Raw genomic sequence first — 17,525 nt, 5'->3', positions numbered from 1 at the left:
ATGCTGGCCTGGCCAGCAATGTCCACCTCCCCGAAACAAATTAAAAAAGGTCACTGATGCCTTAGTTGCTAAAGCTGTGTATTCGATTTCAAACAGATGGGGCCTCACAAAGGGCAGTGGGATTCGCCTCCATCGCTGGATTCCACCAGGTGTAGGGCTGTCCTCCAACCTCCAAGGGGGACTTCACACAGCTGCCTCTGCCACTCTCACCTCTTCCTGCCCACTAATGCCATGCTCTTCTTGCAGTGCTATCCGATCTAAACCCGTGCAAGGACACACCAATGTGAGTGTATCTGCGTTGGAGGAGGGTGCGCTTGTAAGATGTGACAGCGCTGGCTCTGCTGTCTCAGTTTCTTGCAATGGCCCTAATGCCTTGACAGGACTCAGACATTCCCACTCCAAATCAGAACCCATGGGAGACCCAAGAAAGAGGTCATGAGAACTAGCCTTTGAGAGCAGAAGCTTCTGCAGTGCTGAGGCTTCCCAATGCAGCGGAGTCTTTGTCATGCTGTTGGATGGGGAGGAGTGCACTCCACCCACTTCATCTATAGATCACAATATCTTTTCACCCTCTCCACCAGGAATGCCCATCTCTTCTTCCCCAACTTGCTCCTGTGGGGCCACCCTTGCAATTTCCATGGCTCCCTCCTCCATGGTAGCGACCATGTGGAGATGGGGCACTCCTCTGCCAGTCAGAGCCCTCTCCCTGGCATTGTGAGCCCTTTCCACACCCAAAGACAGAAGAGAGAGAGAGAGATATGGCAATGCTGGATTTTCTGACCTATGCCAGTGTCATGCTAGGCCCCCACCTGCCAAGAATGAGGCACATTAATTGTGTCATGAACATTGACTTTAAACTGTTACTGGAGTGAAGAAAAGACTTGTTAAACAGATCAGGCCTGGCTGGAAGAGATATTTGTATATTAACAGACAGTGATTGGAAGGACAAAGGAACATTCCCTGACACATTCAACCCACAATGGACCTTGATCACCAGGTATTGTGTGTAAGAGGAGCATTCCATGCCCTGCTAAGATGATACAATCCACAGAGCCAAGACGTGGTCAGACCAGTTAGTCACATGACTAACCTGCTGGGCCACCTGGGGTTTTCTGAATTGTGCAAACAGTTTGAACTGAGAGTGTCTGTTTGCTCCTGGTCTGAGAAGATCTCTCCTGCCTACTGCCATCTCTTTCTCACAAGCCTCTGAATCCACTAAAGAGACACGAACCACAAGAGAGAAAAGTCTCCTACAGCGAACAAGGTTTAAGAAGACTACTGGGTCCCAACGAAAAGCAAGATCTACCTACAGTCAAGGACTATACAGTGAGCTCGAAGAACCGTAACAAAAACTCTTCAGATATTGCCTCAAACTTTTCCATTTTATTTTCCTTCTGCTCTTTTCTTTTTTTTTAAGATTAGAGATACAGCACTGAAACAGGCCCTTCGGCCCACCGAGTCTGTGCCGAACATCAACCACCCATTTATACTAATCCTACACTAATCCCATATTGCTACCAAACATCCCCACCTGTCCCTATATTTCCCTACCACCTACCTACACTAGTGACAATTTATAATGGCCAATTTACCTATCAACCTGCAAGTCTTTTGGCTTGTGGGAGGAAACCGGAGCACCCGGAGAAAACCCACGCAGACACAGGGAGAACTTGCAAACTCCACACAGGCAGTACCTGTCTCTATTTGCACGTGTGTATCATGTGTGCATGCCAGCGTGGGCGGGTCGTGTATCTGTAGGCTTCAACCGAATTAGAGTTTAAGTTTAAGTTGAATAAATTTCAACTTTTGTTCTTGAAACCTAAGAAAGCCTGCTTGTGCTGGTTTCTTTGCCTTATAATTGGAAAGCGATGAACAAGGATTCACCAAGGGGGAGCTAAAAACACGGTGTTTTTAAAATTAAACCCTGTTATGGTAAAACCAGGTGAAGGCTGAAAGGGACTGCAGACTTCTTTCTCACCTGGTCGGAACAGCTAGCAACTCATATACATAGGAAGCTGTATATGTCAGTCCTGGCAAGTCCTCAACAGCGCTAGAGCCAAGGTGAAGGTTCAGTGAATACCCTGAGCACACATTACTCCCATGTTCAAGAGCAGCATGCACCCTCAGGCTGCTCAGCTGGAGTGTCTGCTGGAGGTTGAACACCCAGAGGCCTGTCATCAGGGTCTGGCATTGCACTCACCTTGCCAAATCCTCATTGAAATTTTTATGGCACTGGATCCTGTTCCTAAAGACCACACTTCTGCTGCTGACTGTCTCTGTCACCTCCAACCATGCCAGATTTCTTTGGCTGGGTGATCTTCTCCGTCCACCCTCTGGAAAGAGGACCTCCCTCTTCTCCCTCAAAGCCTACAGGAGGACCTCGAGGTCAGCACTGGAAAATCAAGGTGCCAGGTCTCTGCCTCTCCTCCTGTCTCCCTGGTGCATGTATTTTTTTCTTCCAAACAGCAGCCACTGTAATGGCTGCCATGAGGGCTTTAAATGGGACCCGCACTTGCAGAGTCCTGTCTCTATCCCGCACATGCAGCCACTAATTGGCCGCCCAACCCAACCCGCAAAAATCTTGGGCTGTGACTATCTCTTCCCCCTCCCCACCCCACCCCAGGTTGGGGTCGGGATCCTGATCCCAGAGGGAAAATCTTTCCCTCAGTGTCTAGGTTCTGACAACTAAAGAATAACCAATTAGGTGAGATAACACAGGGCAGCTGTACCCCATAAGACCATGCCCCAATATGTGTCAGTATATTCAGGAGAGGAGAGGAGGGAGACAAAATGGGGGAATAATAACATATATATGTAAACCTCCTGTAATTACACTGTAGAGTCTGATGCTGATTATATGGGCAATATTTGTGTTTCCATGACGATTATGATAAGGCATGGATAGGGAAAGGAAGCCAAATCCATTCTTATTGAAGAAAAGAAAAAGAAAATTAGAGATATAATTCAAGCTTTTAACTATCAATCAATACTCTGGATGTAGAGAGATATATTGTGCACAATCAGTGCATGGAAATGAAAGAACATGATGATGAGTTCAAGATGCTACAACTTAAACTTCTTTATGTTTCCTGTTGGCTTGTGGAATTGACAATCACCTATTACAAATGACTTCTGAGGTTTCAGGTAGAAAACTGGATGCTGGAATGAGTGGGATAGGCTGAATAGCCTTTTCTCATTCCTATATTATGCAATTTAGGTCACAATATCTGGTTAGTGTCTATTGAAAAGAAGTGCAATTCAAAATTTTTTTTAAATTAATGCTTTCTGTTTCAATATGAATTATTTATTTTCCTTTTAGAATTAAAACAATGTGCAAGATGTTCTTACCTGGCTGGGCTCATGAAGAATTTCCCAATGTGAAAAACAGCAATGTGGCTAAAGGACTACAGGTAAATTGTCAGCAGCCGAACTTCCTCTGTTCATTACTTTAAACCAGTACTTATCCCACTAATTTTACATAAAGGCAATAACCAATGCACTCCCAGGAAAGCTAAACTACTGGCAATATAATTTGGTGCATCAAAGTAAATAATGCTTTGGCATAGAATTTCTATGCTGTTTCCAGTATAATTTCAGTATAATCAGGACAAATATTTTTTTAAGCAGAAAGCTCCACCTCAAAATTAATCCTCACACTTTATGACAAGTGACCTAATTTTTTTAATTCTTTCGGGGATGTGGGCATTGCTGCCTAGGCCAGCATTTATTGCCCATCCTTAATTGCCCTGGAGAAGGTAATGGTGAGCTGCCTTCTTGAACTGCTGCAGTCCTTGCAGTGCAGGTACACCAACAGTGCTGTTAGGAAGGGAATTCCAGGATTTTGACCCAGCAACGGTGAAAGAATGGTGATATAGTTCCGAGTCAGGATGGTGTGCGACTTGGAGGGGAACTTGTAGCTAGTGGTGTTCCCATGCATCTGCTGCAATTGTCCTTCTAGGTGGGAGAGGACGTGGGCTTGGAAGGTGCTGTCTAAGGAGCCTTGGTGAGTTGCTGCAGTGCATCTTGTAGATGGTACACACTGCTGCCACTGTGTGTCAGTGGTGGAGGGCGCGAATGTTGAAAGTGGTGGACGGGGTGCCAATCAAGCAGGCTGTTTTGTCCTGGATGGTACCATAGAATCATAGAAAAGTTACAGCACAGAAGGAGGCCATTCAGCCCATCATGTCTGCGCTGGCTGAAAAAATTAGCCACCCAATCTAATCCCATTTCCAGCACCTGGTCCATAGCCTTGCAGGTTACAGCACTTCAGGTGCATGTCCAGGTATCTTTTAAATGAGTTGAGGGTTTCTGCCTGCACCACCGATCCAGGCACTGAATTCCAGACACGCACCACCCTCTGGATGAAAAAGTTTTTCCTCACATCCCCTCTTATCCTTCTACCTTAAATCTGTGCCCCCTGGTAACTGACCTTTCCGTTAGGGGAAACAGGTTCTTCCTGTCTACTCTATCTAGGCCCCTCATAATTTTGTACACCTCAATTAAGTCACCCCTCAGCATCCTCTGTTCTAAGGAGGAACCTTAGCCAATCCAATCTTTCCTCATAGCTACAACTTTCAAGCCCTGGCAACATTCTTGTAAATCTCCTCTGTACTCTCTCCAGAGCAATTATGTCCTTCCTGTAATGCGGTGACCAGAACTGTACGCAATACTCCAGCTGTGGCCTAACCAGCATTTTATACACTTCCAGCATTACATCCCTGCTTTTGTATTCTATACCCCGGCCAATAAAGGAAAGCATTTCATATGCCTTCTTCACCACTCTATCTACCTGTCCTGCCACCTTCAGGGACATATGCACTCCAAGGTCTCTCACCTCTTCTTTCCCTCTCGACATCCTCCCATTTATTGTGTATTCCCTTGCTTTGTTTGCTCTCCACAAATGCATTGCCTCACACTTCTCCAGATTGAATTCCATTTGCCACTTTCCACCCACTCAACCAAACCATTGATATCATTCTGGAGTCTATAGCTATCCTCTTCACTATCAACTACATGGCCAATTTTTGTGTCATCTGCAAATTTCCTAATCATACCCCCCACATTTAAGTCCAAATCATTAATATGTACCACAAACAGAAAGGGACCCAACAGTGAGCCCTGTGGAACACCACTGGAAACCGCTTTCCATTCGCAAAAACGTCCATCAACCACTATCCTTTGTTTTCTGTCACTGAGCCAATTTTGCATCCAACTTGCTACATTCCCCTGTATCCCATGGGGTTTTATTTTTCTGACCTGTCTGCCATGTGGGACTTTGTCAAATGCCTTACTAAAATCCATGTAGACCACATCAACTGCACTACCCTCATCAATCCTCCTTGTTACTTCCTCAAAAAATTGAATCAAGTTAGTAAGACATAACCTTTTAACAAATCCATGATGACTATCCCTCATTAATCCGTGCCTTTCTAAATGGCAGTTTATCCTATCTCTCAGAATTGATTCTCATAATTTACCCACCACTGGCCCATAATTATTTGGCCTATCCCTCGCACCCTTTTTAAACAATGGTACCTCCAATCCTCTGGTACTTCGCCGATATCTACTGAGGATTTGAAGATGATCCTCAGAGCATCTGCTATTTCCTCCCTGGCTTCCTTTAACAACCTGGGATACAATCCATCCGGCCCTGGCAATTTATCCATTTTCAAGGATGTCAGACCCTCTAGTACTCCTCTCTCATTATGCTTATCGTATTCACACTCCTCCTCTTTTTCTACAATGTCTGCATCATCCATCTCCTTTGTGAAGACAGAGACAAGAAACTCATTAAGAACCCTGCCCACATCTGCTGCATCCACGCGTGAGTTCACTCTGATAGGCCCTAGCCTTTCCTTAGTTATCCTCTTGCTCTTAATGTACTGATAAAACATCTTTGGATTTACCTTGATTTTACCTGCCAATAATTTTTCATGTCCTCTCTTTGCTTTCCTAATTTCCTTTTTTTACTTCACCCCTGCACTTTCTATACTCCTCTAGGCTTTCTTAAGTTTTTGTGACCGTCATAAGCTTTTTTTTTGCTGCTTTATCTTACTCTGTATGCTTCGAGATAACCAGGGGGCTCTAGATTTGGCAGTACCACCCTTTATCTTTGTGGGAACATATCTACACTGTGCCTGTAGAATCTCGCTTTTGAATGCCTCCCACTGGTTTGCCACTGATTTTCCTTCAAGTAACTATCCAGTCCACTTTCGCCAGATCACCTCTCAACTTCGTAAAATGTGCCTTCCCCCAATTTATAACTTTTATTCCTGTTTTATCTTTGTCCTTTGCCATGATTATGCTAAAACTAACTGTATTATGGTCACTATCTCCAAAACGGTCACCCACTGCTACTTCATCCACTTGCCCAGCTTCGTTACCGAAGACTAAATCTAGAATTGCGCCCCCTCTCATTGGGCTTGTTCCATGCTGGCTATAAAAGTTCTCTTGAATGCAGTTCAAGAATTTTGTGTCCTCTGTGCCTTTTACACTGTTTGTATCCCAGTTGATATTGGGGTAGTTGAAATCGCAACTATTATTGCCCTATAGTTTTTGAACTCAGATATTTGTCTACATATTTGTTCTTCTATCTCCCTCTCGCTATTTAGAGGTCTATAGTACACTTCAACTAGTGTGGCTGCCCCTTGTTTTATTTTTGAGCTCAACCCATATAGCCTCATTTGATGATTCATTTAGCATATTATCTTTCCTCACAGCTGTTATTGATTCCTTAACTAATAATGCTACACCCCTCCTTTTTTATCCCCCTTTCTATCCTCCCTGAAAACTCTATATCCAGGGATGTTGAGCTGCTATTTTTGCCCCTCTTTAAGCCAAGTTTCCATTATAGCAATGATATCGTGTTGCCATATATCTAGCTGTGCCCTCAGCTCATCGGCTTTATTTGCTATACTCCTTGCATTTAAATAAATACATTTTAACACTGCCAAATTCCTGGTGTCGAGCTTCTTGAGTGTTGTTGGAGCTGCACCCATCCAGGCAAACTGAGAGTATTCCGTCACACTCCTGAATTGTGCCTTGTATTGGGGAACAGGGGGTAAGTTACTCCCTGCAAGATTCCCAGCCTCTGACCTACTCTTGCAGCCACATCATTTATGTGGCTGGTCCAGTTCAGCTTCTGGTCAATAGTAACCCTCCGGATATTGATAGTGGGGGTGGGGGATTCAGTGATGGCAATGCCATTGAACGTTAAGGGGAGATGGTTAGATTCTCTCTTGTTTGAGATGATCATTGCCTGGCACTTTTGTGGCACAAATGTTACTTACCACTTATCAGCAAAAGGCTGGATGTTGTTCAGGTCTTGCTACATTTCTACATGGGCTGCTTCAGTATCCGAGGAGAAATTATTGTGAGGGTCAATGAGCATAATTCTCCAAATCTTCTGCTATTATACTCGCAAAGCACTTGTTAAATTAGATTGAGAACTATTAGGTGCAGCTGTTGCCAGGATCAGCTGAGAGAGATACATTTCAGGCAGCCACTGGGGATTTCTGTAAGGTCAGCCAAGCTGCAGTATGGGTTGCATTCATCAGGTGACTGACACACATTACAGGAGAGCTGGGAAATTTGTCATCTTTGGCATCAGTGCAAGGCAGCAGCGAAAGAGAGTCATCCAGTTTTACTGGGTTGCTGGCTTTCCTAAGGTCCGGGGGTAATAAATGTCACTCACGTTGCTTTGCGCACTTGTACAGCAAACCCCCTCAACAAGAAAAGCTTCCAATTGCTGAATGTACAGATTGAATGTGACAACATTCAAAGGATCCTACATGTCAATGTGCGAAAGCGTCACAATGCCCCCATTCTTCAAAATGTGGCCCTCCTTAACCTGTTTAGGGAAGAAAATCATGTCAGGAGATTGCTTGTGATTGACATGTCCTAATGACCCCACTAAGAATAGCAGCAGAAGATTGCTACAACGAGGCACACACCTGGTCATCAAGGCGGCCATTGAGATCTTAAAGTGTACTTAGACTTTAGGAATGCTTTTGACAAGCTACCACAAAGTATTTTACTAGAGAAATTTAAATGGCATAGAATTCAATAGAAGATTGAATTTTTTTCTTTATAGCTATTCGCCTGCCATTATTTACACATTCTTTTATCCTTTCAGTAAGTCAGCATTATCTCGCTAATGATCTTTTATATCACCCATTTTCTAATAAACAGTTTGTAGGCCATTTAACACATTAACTCCCTCTTTGTGATTGGTTATCTGGTGGTTCTTCCCTGAATACCAACCTCTTTTTCTCTTTTTATTTTTCTAACCTTACTAAAATACCTGTTTATGTCTCAGCCTTCAGTCTAAAAGAAAAGAATGACTTGCATTTATATAGCGCTTTTCATGACTACCGAACATCTCAAAGCGCTTTACAGCCAATTAAGTACTTTTGAAGTGTAGTCATTGTTGGAATGTAGGAAACACAGCAGTCAATTTGAGCACAGCAAACTCCCACAAACAGCAATGTGTCAATGACCAGATAGTCAGTTTTTGTGACGTAGATTGAGTGATAAGTATTGGACAGGACACGGGGGAAATTCCCCTGCTCTTCTTCAAAATATTGCCATGGGATCTTTTACATCCATCTGAGCAGGTAGATGAGGCATCAGTTTAATGTCTCAACCAAAAAACAGTACTCCCTTAGTACTGCACTGCAGTACCAGCCTTGATTTTTTTTGTGCTTAAGTCTTAAAGTGGGATTAGAACCCAGAACCTTATGCCTCGGAGTGCTACTAGCTGAGCTCCAGCTGACACTCAAGTTTACTGAAGAGCAATTAAATGGCTATGACCCATCTTTTCTCTTTACAGATGCTGACTAACTTGCTTGCTGCTTCCAGCATTGTGTAGTCTTATTTCAAATAATGGGAATATCTTTATACTCTGTGACTAATGCAGTAATAAAGTTATTATAATATTAATCCTGTATGACAAAAAAGTCTAAAATTGCAGAATTAAACACTTCTGTTTACTCAGAAATCACCTTTTATCCTACTTTTGTTCCTTTTTCTAAACTTTAATTTTACTATTCATACTTAATGTATAATTCTAGGTTTTCCTAGACCGCAATGAAGCATCTAGCATGCCACAAGCACAGACATTTTGAAATATAGACAGCACATATGGGATTTTCCAATCTGTGCTCACAGCAGGCAAAGTGCTTCATCATGAGCAAGGAGTTAGAAAATTTACTGTATACTCAATTCTATCTATTGTAGCTTTTCCTCAATTTTATAAAGTTTAAAGTAATTCACTGGCATTGTTTCTTTGGGTTTCCTGCCAACACTGTCCATTTTTGAGATAGCAACAACTATGAAAAAGGTGCTATTTGATTGGCTAATACAGGTCAGTTTTTCAGCCAATTGACTGGTAAAGATTGTAAGAATGACCTGGTTGTGTCCTCAACATAACTACATTAATCTTTGGCATATTTGTCCCTGATCAAACAGGAAAAGTTGTCAATGGATGTCATTTTTTTGTCTGATTACGCTCCTGTGGAGCACCTTGGGACGTTTATTGTGCTAAAGGTGCTAAATAAATACAGGATGTTGCTGTTATATTCAAAGGCAGCCACTGAAAAGAGTGTAATTTATCTGACTAAAGTGTAATCCCCACCATTTATTTTTTTTGCCAACTTCCATCCTTCAATTATCACCCTTTTACAGTTAGCAAAGCAGGTCGACTGACTCCATTATATAATCTGACATTAATGCTGCTTACTATAATAGCTGACAAAAGACACATACATATTTTGTTTATCTCCTGTGTTGAAATCCTGCCTCAAGTCTTGTTGTTTAGAGCTCACAATATTTACCATAGACAATTGTTCCTGCATTAGAATGTTGGATATAGTGAGGTTTTAAACCCCTTAATGACAGCAGCTCAATGATAGCATCTTAGCCACCTAAGATAACAAATAGGCTCTGGCAGACGGGCATGTGACAAAAGAGGAAACAATGAGGTATTAATGTTCTCTTAGGAGAAAATGAAACCTGGTGTTTCACAAACAATTGTTGCAAGATGCAAAGTCATGTTTCTTATTATTGTATCAAACAATTCCCTCTAACGAGGTTGAGAAAAGAAACTAAACACAAATCAATGCTTTCACTTAAGAGCAATCCCATTTGGTAACTTGTGCTAATTTTTTTTACTTCATCTACAACAGAGGATTATTCTGTGTTGGCAGTACGTGTGTTGATTGGGCATTAATATTAAATTAGAAGAGCATCAAGTTGTGTAATCAATTAGACAATAGCTATGACCTCTTGTATAGATTGGTGCATTTTAATCAATGAACAGAAAATCAGATGGGCTAGTAATGGGTGTGTAATCCTTCACATTCTATTTTCATCTATGCACTTACATAGAATTACATAGAATATACAGTCCAGCAACAGGTCATTTAGCCAAACCAGTCGATGCCAGTGTTTATACCCACTTGAGTTTTCTTCCATCCTTCTTCATCTAATTCTATCAGCATAGCCCTCTATTCCCTTTTCCCTCATATGCTTATCGAGCTTCCCCTTCAATACATTTATATATTCAATTCAGCTACTCCCTCTGGTAGCGAATTCCACATCCTCACCAATATCTGGGTAAGGAAGTTTCATTTGGATTCCCTATTTGTTTTCTTGGTGACTACCTTATATTGATGGCCTCTTGTTTTACTCTTCCCCACAAGTGGAAACTCTCTCTCTCTCTCTCTGTTTACTTTATCAAAACCTTTCATAATTTTAACAAAGTGACTCCTGACAATGCACAGCATGTGCTGAGCAATCGCAGACGCCATCAATATGTGCAAATATTTGCCAGCTTACCAGTACGAATGTGCGAATGCACGAATGCACGCGCATGATGTTACCACGCAGTGACGTCCTCCCTCCCACATCCCTACTTCAATCGCTGCTTCACCCTGCTCAATCCCCGCCACTCGCACCCCCTGCCCGCTTCCCCCCCCCCACTCAGCTACTCGCTGCCACCCCACCAGCCACTATCCCCCTTCAGCTACTCGCTCCAGGCCTTGACACTTTCTCCCCGACCCCACTCCTCCCAACCGGCCGCATCCCCCCTCAGCCAATCGCTCCAAACCTCGCCACTGCTCCCCCTCCGTCCCCTGACTGATTGATTGTTCCCCACTCCTCGCTTCCCGCCCGCCACCCTGTTCTCCGGCTGCTCGGTCCCCGTTGCCCCCGCCCCCCACCCCCTCCCCACCCATCCCGTCCCTCCAGCTGCTAGCTGCAGGCCGTGCTGCTTCTCTCCTTTTGGGCACTCATTCCTACATCGACCTGTCACCCCTCGTGACCTGCCTTGCTTCTTCGGGCGGCGCGCAGAGAACGATCGAACGTGGGAGTGAGTGGAAGGGGCATGGCCTGGAACTAGCGGATGGAGGGATGGGGGAGGAAGCAGAGAGCGAGCAGCCGGAGAGCGGGGTGGTAGGGAGGGGTGGCGGGAAGAAAGGAGCGGGGAACAATCTGCTGAGGGGGTGGTGGGGGGGGAGCAGTGGGGATGTCTGGACCGAGTGGGTGAGTGGGGGGGAGGTTAGTGGCGAGGCTGGAGCGTATGCTTAAGGGAAGGCAGCGAGGAGCCAGCGGCAAGAAGACGGGTGCAGGAGGGACGGATAGAGAGAAGCGCAATAGCAGGAGGGAGCGGGGGACTGTTGGGGATGGTATGGAGGCAGCGATGACAGCCATTGTGGGGATTTTCGGGTTGAATTTGTTTTTTTGCGATAGATTGAGCAGCGCCATTTTTAATCCTGGCAGCTGCCTGAACATCACAGACAGTGACGTTTCAGTGGAAGAGGCTGCATTTGCACATGTGCTAGTACTGCGCCACCTAGTGGTTGTGTTGTCAGCAAATGCAGCCTAACTTTAAAGACCTCTTTTTCAACCTTCTTTTTCAACAGCAAAAATGCCCAACTTGCTCATCCTTTCCTGATAGGTATTACCTCTCATTCTGGTATCATTCCAGTAAATATCTTTTGCACCCTTTCCAGTACCTGTTTATTCTTTTCATAATATGGTGACCAAAACTGTTGTCTAACCAAGGTTCAATACAAGTATTACATAACGCCTTATCCCCTATCCCATTTTCAACATTCCAAAGGGATCATTGCGACAACCTGGTTCACTCCTCAGTCACCCCCAATACCTCCTTCCCTTCTCACAGAACCTTCCCATGCAAGCGCAGGAGATGCAACACCTGCTCTTTTACCTCCTTCCTTCTCACCGTCCAAGGCCCAAACACTCCTTCCAGATGAAACAGCGATTTACTTGTACTTCTTTCAATTTAGTATATTATATTCGGTGCTCATGATGCAGTCTGCTCTACTGAGGAGATCAAACTCACATTGGATGACGGATTTGTGAAACACCTGCATCCCAGTCCGCAAGTGTGACTCTGCTCGTGGTCACCTGTCATTTTCATTCTTCACCCTATTCCCACTCTGACCTCTCTGTCCTCGCCTCCTACACTGTTCCAATGAAGTTCAAGGTAAGCAGAAGAAACAGCACCTCATCTTTTGATTAGGCACTTTATAGCCTTCCAGACTCACATTGAGTTTCACAATTTCAGATCATAACTTCTGCCACATTTTATCAGGCAGTAACTGTTGATTCTGGTTTCCCTTTTACACCTCCTTTTAGACCAATCTTTTGTTTCTGTACTTGTCCCATTGCCATCTCCTTTTTCCTTGCACCATCATCCCTTTTGTGTTTAATCTCTCCTGCTTTCCACCCTATCATAGACCTTCCTTTTTTCTTTCCTCCTCCTCCTTTCCCTGTCTTTGTACTTACTTCAAACCTGTTACATCTCTAACTTTTCCCAGTCCTGATGAAAAGTTAACTCTCTCTCTCTCTCCATAAATGCTGTCAGACTTGCATTTTCTGTCTTTATTGCAGATTTCCAACATCTGCAGTATTTTGTTTTTGAATTTAGCATAACTTTCCTACTTTTCAATTCTATCCCTCCAGAAATAAACTCTAGTGCTTGGTTTGATTTTTTATGGTTTTATTAACCTGCATTGCTACTTTTAATGATGTGTTTATCTGTACTCTCAGATCTCTTTGCTCCCCTACCCCATTTAGATTCTTATTTTCCAAGTAATACATGATCTTTCTTCCTTACGAAAATGTAATACCTCACACTTACCTATGTGATAATTCATTGCCATTTATATGCTCATTCGCAAGTTTATTGGTGTCCTTTTTGTAATTTATTACAATCTGTCATATTGACCATCCCACCCACCACTCATCCCTAATTGACTGTCCCCTGAAAATTTATAGAATGGTTACAGCACAGAAGGGGACCATTCGGCTCATTGTGTCTGTGTTGGCTCTCTGAAGGAGAAATTCACCTAGTGCATAGAATCGTAGAATGGTTAGAAATTGTGTTTTTGATTCTAAAGTCTAAATCATCAATCTAAATAGTGAACCACAATGCTCTCACCGTTGATCTTTGGGGGGCCCAGTTCCCACCTTTTGCCACTTGGAACAGCAACCCTTTACCTCTACTCTGTGCTTGCAGCCAGCTAGTTATCCAGTCTGCTACTTCTCCCGACTCCATATGCTCTGACTTTATTCATTAATCAATTATGTGATACCTTATCGAAGGCCTTTTGGAAATTTAAATATATTACATCTGCTACATCTTGTCCACTCTCTGTTAATGCTTCAAAGAATTCAATGAATCAAACATGAATTCAATCAAGCAATACTTCTTTTGAAATCAAAGCTGACTATTCATTATTATATTAAAAATGCCCAGTTGATTCTTTATACCTAAGCGGTAGGGGAAAATCTGCCTCATTCTTCCGAAGAAACATTTCCTGACACCTATCTGCTCAGATGCTCAGCCCCCCTCATAGGTAGGCTCAGCCAATAGCACGAACACACGATATTGTAGTGTTGCAGGCAAACGGTTTTAGCTCAATTATGGGCCGGTATTGCAAAAGGCCAACAGAGGACAAGATGTTGGAGATCCTGGAACGCAGGTACATGGGGTTGGGTCACCAGGGCCAATCAGGCAGGTGTGGGCAGGGGGTGGTGGTGGTGTTTGGTGAGGGTGAGGGGGCCTTGCCATGGGGGCGGCCATCGCTGCCGGGGGAACCCTCTGGGGGCCATGAATTGGCCCCAGAGGAGGGACCCCACCCCCAAACAAGCCCATTAGGAAGAGGCCAGGGCTCACTTGCTGGTGCTTCCACACGGCAGCAGGCCCCTCCAACTTCAATAAATTCAAAGCTGGGGAGGGTGGCTGCCCTTAAGTGGCCATTCATTGGTCACTTAATGGCCTCAATTGGCCTGGGGTGGGAAGGCCATTCCTGGCCATTTTGTGTGCCCCCTGCCTCCATTCCCATCTCCAAGGGCAGGATAAAATCCTGCCCATGGTGTACCATGTTGGTACATGAATAGCCAAGAGAGCGGGGAAGCTTTAAACCCATTAGTCTGAGCTGGATTTAATCCACATCCCATAAATAAAAGGACAGCTTGCAAATCTAATGCACCACCCAGTACCCACTGAACTTATTATTCCATCCAATCTCAAGGGATTTTGCTACCAGCTAGCATGTTATAGTTATTCAATTGATTTAAATTAAAAATAAAAATGCTGGGAGTAGCAACTTTGAGAAGCCTTCCTGTTATAAAACTTTTGATTTTGCTTGAAAAACTGAAATGAAAATGAAACTACTGAATTTATGATAAAGGAGTGGAAAATTGATGTCAGGTATTCAGGAAATGGAGCATACCCACACAGAAGCTATACCATATGTGTTTTCTTAAATCTTGTTAAGCAAATCTTTTGAAAGGCCTATGATATTTTCATGATATTCATCCAGTTTTGCATTTATTTCCATTGTAGAAGAAAGATGAAGTTCCCTGTCTACATACTGCAGCGCTCTGGATGTACAATGATCCACCAATAACAGAAGTACAAGAAACTTTGCTGCCAAGGAACAGCAAAAACTTGATCCAGAATGTGCATGGAAATTCTAAACAACAAATAGAAGAAGCAGGTTTTGAGAACCCAATTCCAGATACTCCAGAAAATCATAATTCTGATCTGTCTCAACCAAATGAAGATGTGGAAACCATTGGCTACAAACCTCAAATCTCCAGAAGCTGCCAGTTGGTAGATTTATCAAATAACGTAGACCAAAAAATTCAAAAAGTTGGAAGTAATCAAGCTAAAGAATACAAAGAGTTCAACACTCCAACTTCAGACAGGATAACTGATATTTCCACTATTGATGCAATCCTAAATATGAACACAGAGTTGACATCTAGCCATAGTGTGATACGAGACAATCTGAAGTATGTCCTTAAGAAGGAAGAGGCTCAGTTCCCGATCGATGAGCATCACAGAATATATGTGACAGAGGGGCTGTTTCAAGAGCAAACGCTACTACCGGATGAATTTGTTGATTGTTTACTGCACTTAGAAGATGATCCTATTGATATAAAATCTTACTTCCCCCAGATTGTGGCCAGTCAGTAACACTGCTTTAGCAGATGCCAAAATCTCTTCAAGTCTTCAGAAGCTGTATTATTTTCCATAAATTTGTGAGATACCCGCAAGTTATTTGACTCGGGCTGTGCTCACAAAAGTAGACGGCGTGAATATAAAAATTATCAAGCATCAAAAAGACTATAAATTGTAACAATTGATTATTTTACCCACAGAATGAATATCTGGAATGAGCTGCTAGCAAAAGCAATTAATGTTGTATTAATCCCTTTTTTAAAAAGAGTAGAAAAATGTCCAATAAGGAACGGAATTGAAGGTTTCAAGATTAAGGAAAGAAGTAAGTGGCCAAGTTCTCCAAGGAATATGATGCCAACTGTGCTTTTGGGTCCATGGGTGAGCTACCTGTGGATGCAACCAGTTAAAATATTGCTGGTTGTAAAGTTGGATTAGTATCCCTGGAATTCTGCTTAATTACCTTGAATTCGACATATTAAATAACTACTCCCAAACAAATTAAAATATGTCTTAAAATTCAATCATCCTTCTGAATCAAAGAAAGCAATGGCAAGTCAAGGTTGTTGATTTGCAGATTGTGACAACCTGTGTTATAGTTTCACGCTACTGTTGTTATACTCCAGAAAACCAGTTGGTGAGGGGTAGAACTGGAGCCAATCTTTACACACTTTTATATTTATTTAGAGTTACACATTACAAGTATACACCTCCTAATCCAACAACTACAGTTTCAATCTGTGTCTATTTCTAGGGATTCAAGTGAATTACCAGTTAATGCCCAACACCTCCACACAATTAAACACAATTAATATACAATGAACAACCATATCTGAAAATATTGATTTCAGGAAGGTTACACTTTTTCACACCACACAACTATATCTATGCTCGCAATGTGCCATCTTGGAAATGCCAAATTGAGAATAAATATCACTACAGTAACAGTTTGAAAACTAGTGTATGGTATTTTTCCCTTTAGTAAAAATTAAGTTTTGAAAATTTTAAAATAATAAAAATGTTTATACACCGACTGTTAATTGTTAAATGTTTTCCATATGTTCCTGTTTCAACTTGCAATCAGTTTGTAGCATTTAGCGTCTTCAATTTCAAAAAAGGAATATAGTATTATACACCACTTAATTGGGATCTTTATTTTATTGTGACAATTCTGGACAGCAATTTGGCAAATATCTATTATATGCTGACTAATATTGCGTTAAATCTGATTGAATATAGTTTTCCGGGTCAAAGAAAAATATCAAAGTAGAATCTACCCTTTTCTCCTGTATCATTCACTTAAAGGGGTAGGTAAGTCGAGAGGTTAGGGTAGTCTAATCGTTTGGCACTGAACTAGCAACACCAACAGAGTTAACAGATAAGTTGTGCATTAAATTTAACACATCTGGCTCGTACCAGTAAATGACTATTACAAAAGCTGCTGGATTGTTGTAAAGACACAACGGACTCATTAATCTCCTCCAAGGAGGGGAACCTACCACCCATAGCTGGTCTGGTCTACACATGACTCCAATTCTATTCTATATGGTTGACTCTTAATGCCCTGAAGGCAGGTAGAGATGGGCAATAAATACTGCATTGCCAGTGTTGTCCAGATCCCAAAAACAAATTATAAAACACACATTTTAAATCTTCAAAAAAATTATTGGGTTGAAATTGCGCTGTGATATGAATAGTACCCCTCTTCACCCAATTAACACACTTATTGTTGTTATCACACAGCATAGCTTCAACCCACAGTTACCCTATGGACACATGCTACATCGTGTCTCTTCCCTTGTCCAATGTTGCCACTAACAGGAGTCTCATGTGTCCCTGAATAGCTCCAATTGTCTTCATGGAAGCTACAAAATTGCATCAGCCTGGGAGTCAATCCAAAGTCTTCTAATCCTGAGAAAACACGGTGGGGTGCACTCTATATTTTCCTTCCCCTTTGAATGAATTCCTATGTCACTGTTTATCAAATCATGGGAGTTGATAGCAAAACGTCTGCTATACAATATTGTCCATC

The 17,525-nt window shown here is 42.6% G+C and overlaps 1 protein-coding gene across 2 annotated transcripts in view; it reads left to right on the top strand.

Annotated features, from left to right (window-relative positions):
• The window catches only part of LOC137372543 (interleukin-12 receptor subunit beta-2-like), a 124,516-nt gene extending 107,998 nt beyond the window's left edge, over positions 1-16,518 (top strand). For both annotated transcript variants that reach the window (XM_068036444.1, XM_068036445.1), the window contains 2 exons: positions 3,320-3,410; positions 14,876-16,518. In XM_068036444.1, coding sequence (XP_067892545.1) covers positions 3,320-3,410; positions 14,876-15,511 — 727 coding nt within the window. In that variant the 3' untranslated portion in view covers positions 15,512-16,518. The remainder of the gene's footprint in view (positions 1-3,319; positions 3,411-14,875) is intronic.
• Positions 16,519-17,525: the final 1,007 nt, after the last annotated feature.

Source organism: Heterodontus francisci, chromosome 8, assembly GCF_036365525.1.
Source record: "Heterodontus francisci isolate sHetFra1 chromosome 8, sHetFra1.hap1, whole genome shotgun sequence".
In the NCBI taxonomy this organism is placed as follows: domain Eukaryota; kingdom Metazoa; phylum Chordata; class Chondrichthyes; order Heterodontiformes; family Heterodontidae; genus Heterodontus; species Heterodontus francisci.
This window is presented reverse-complemented; position numbering and strand designations above follow the sequence as displayed.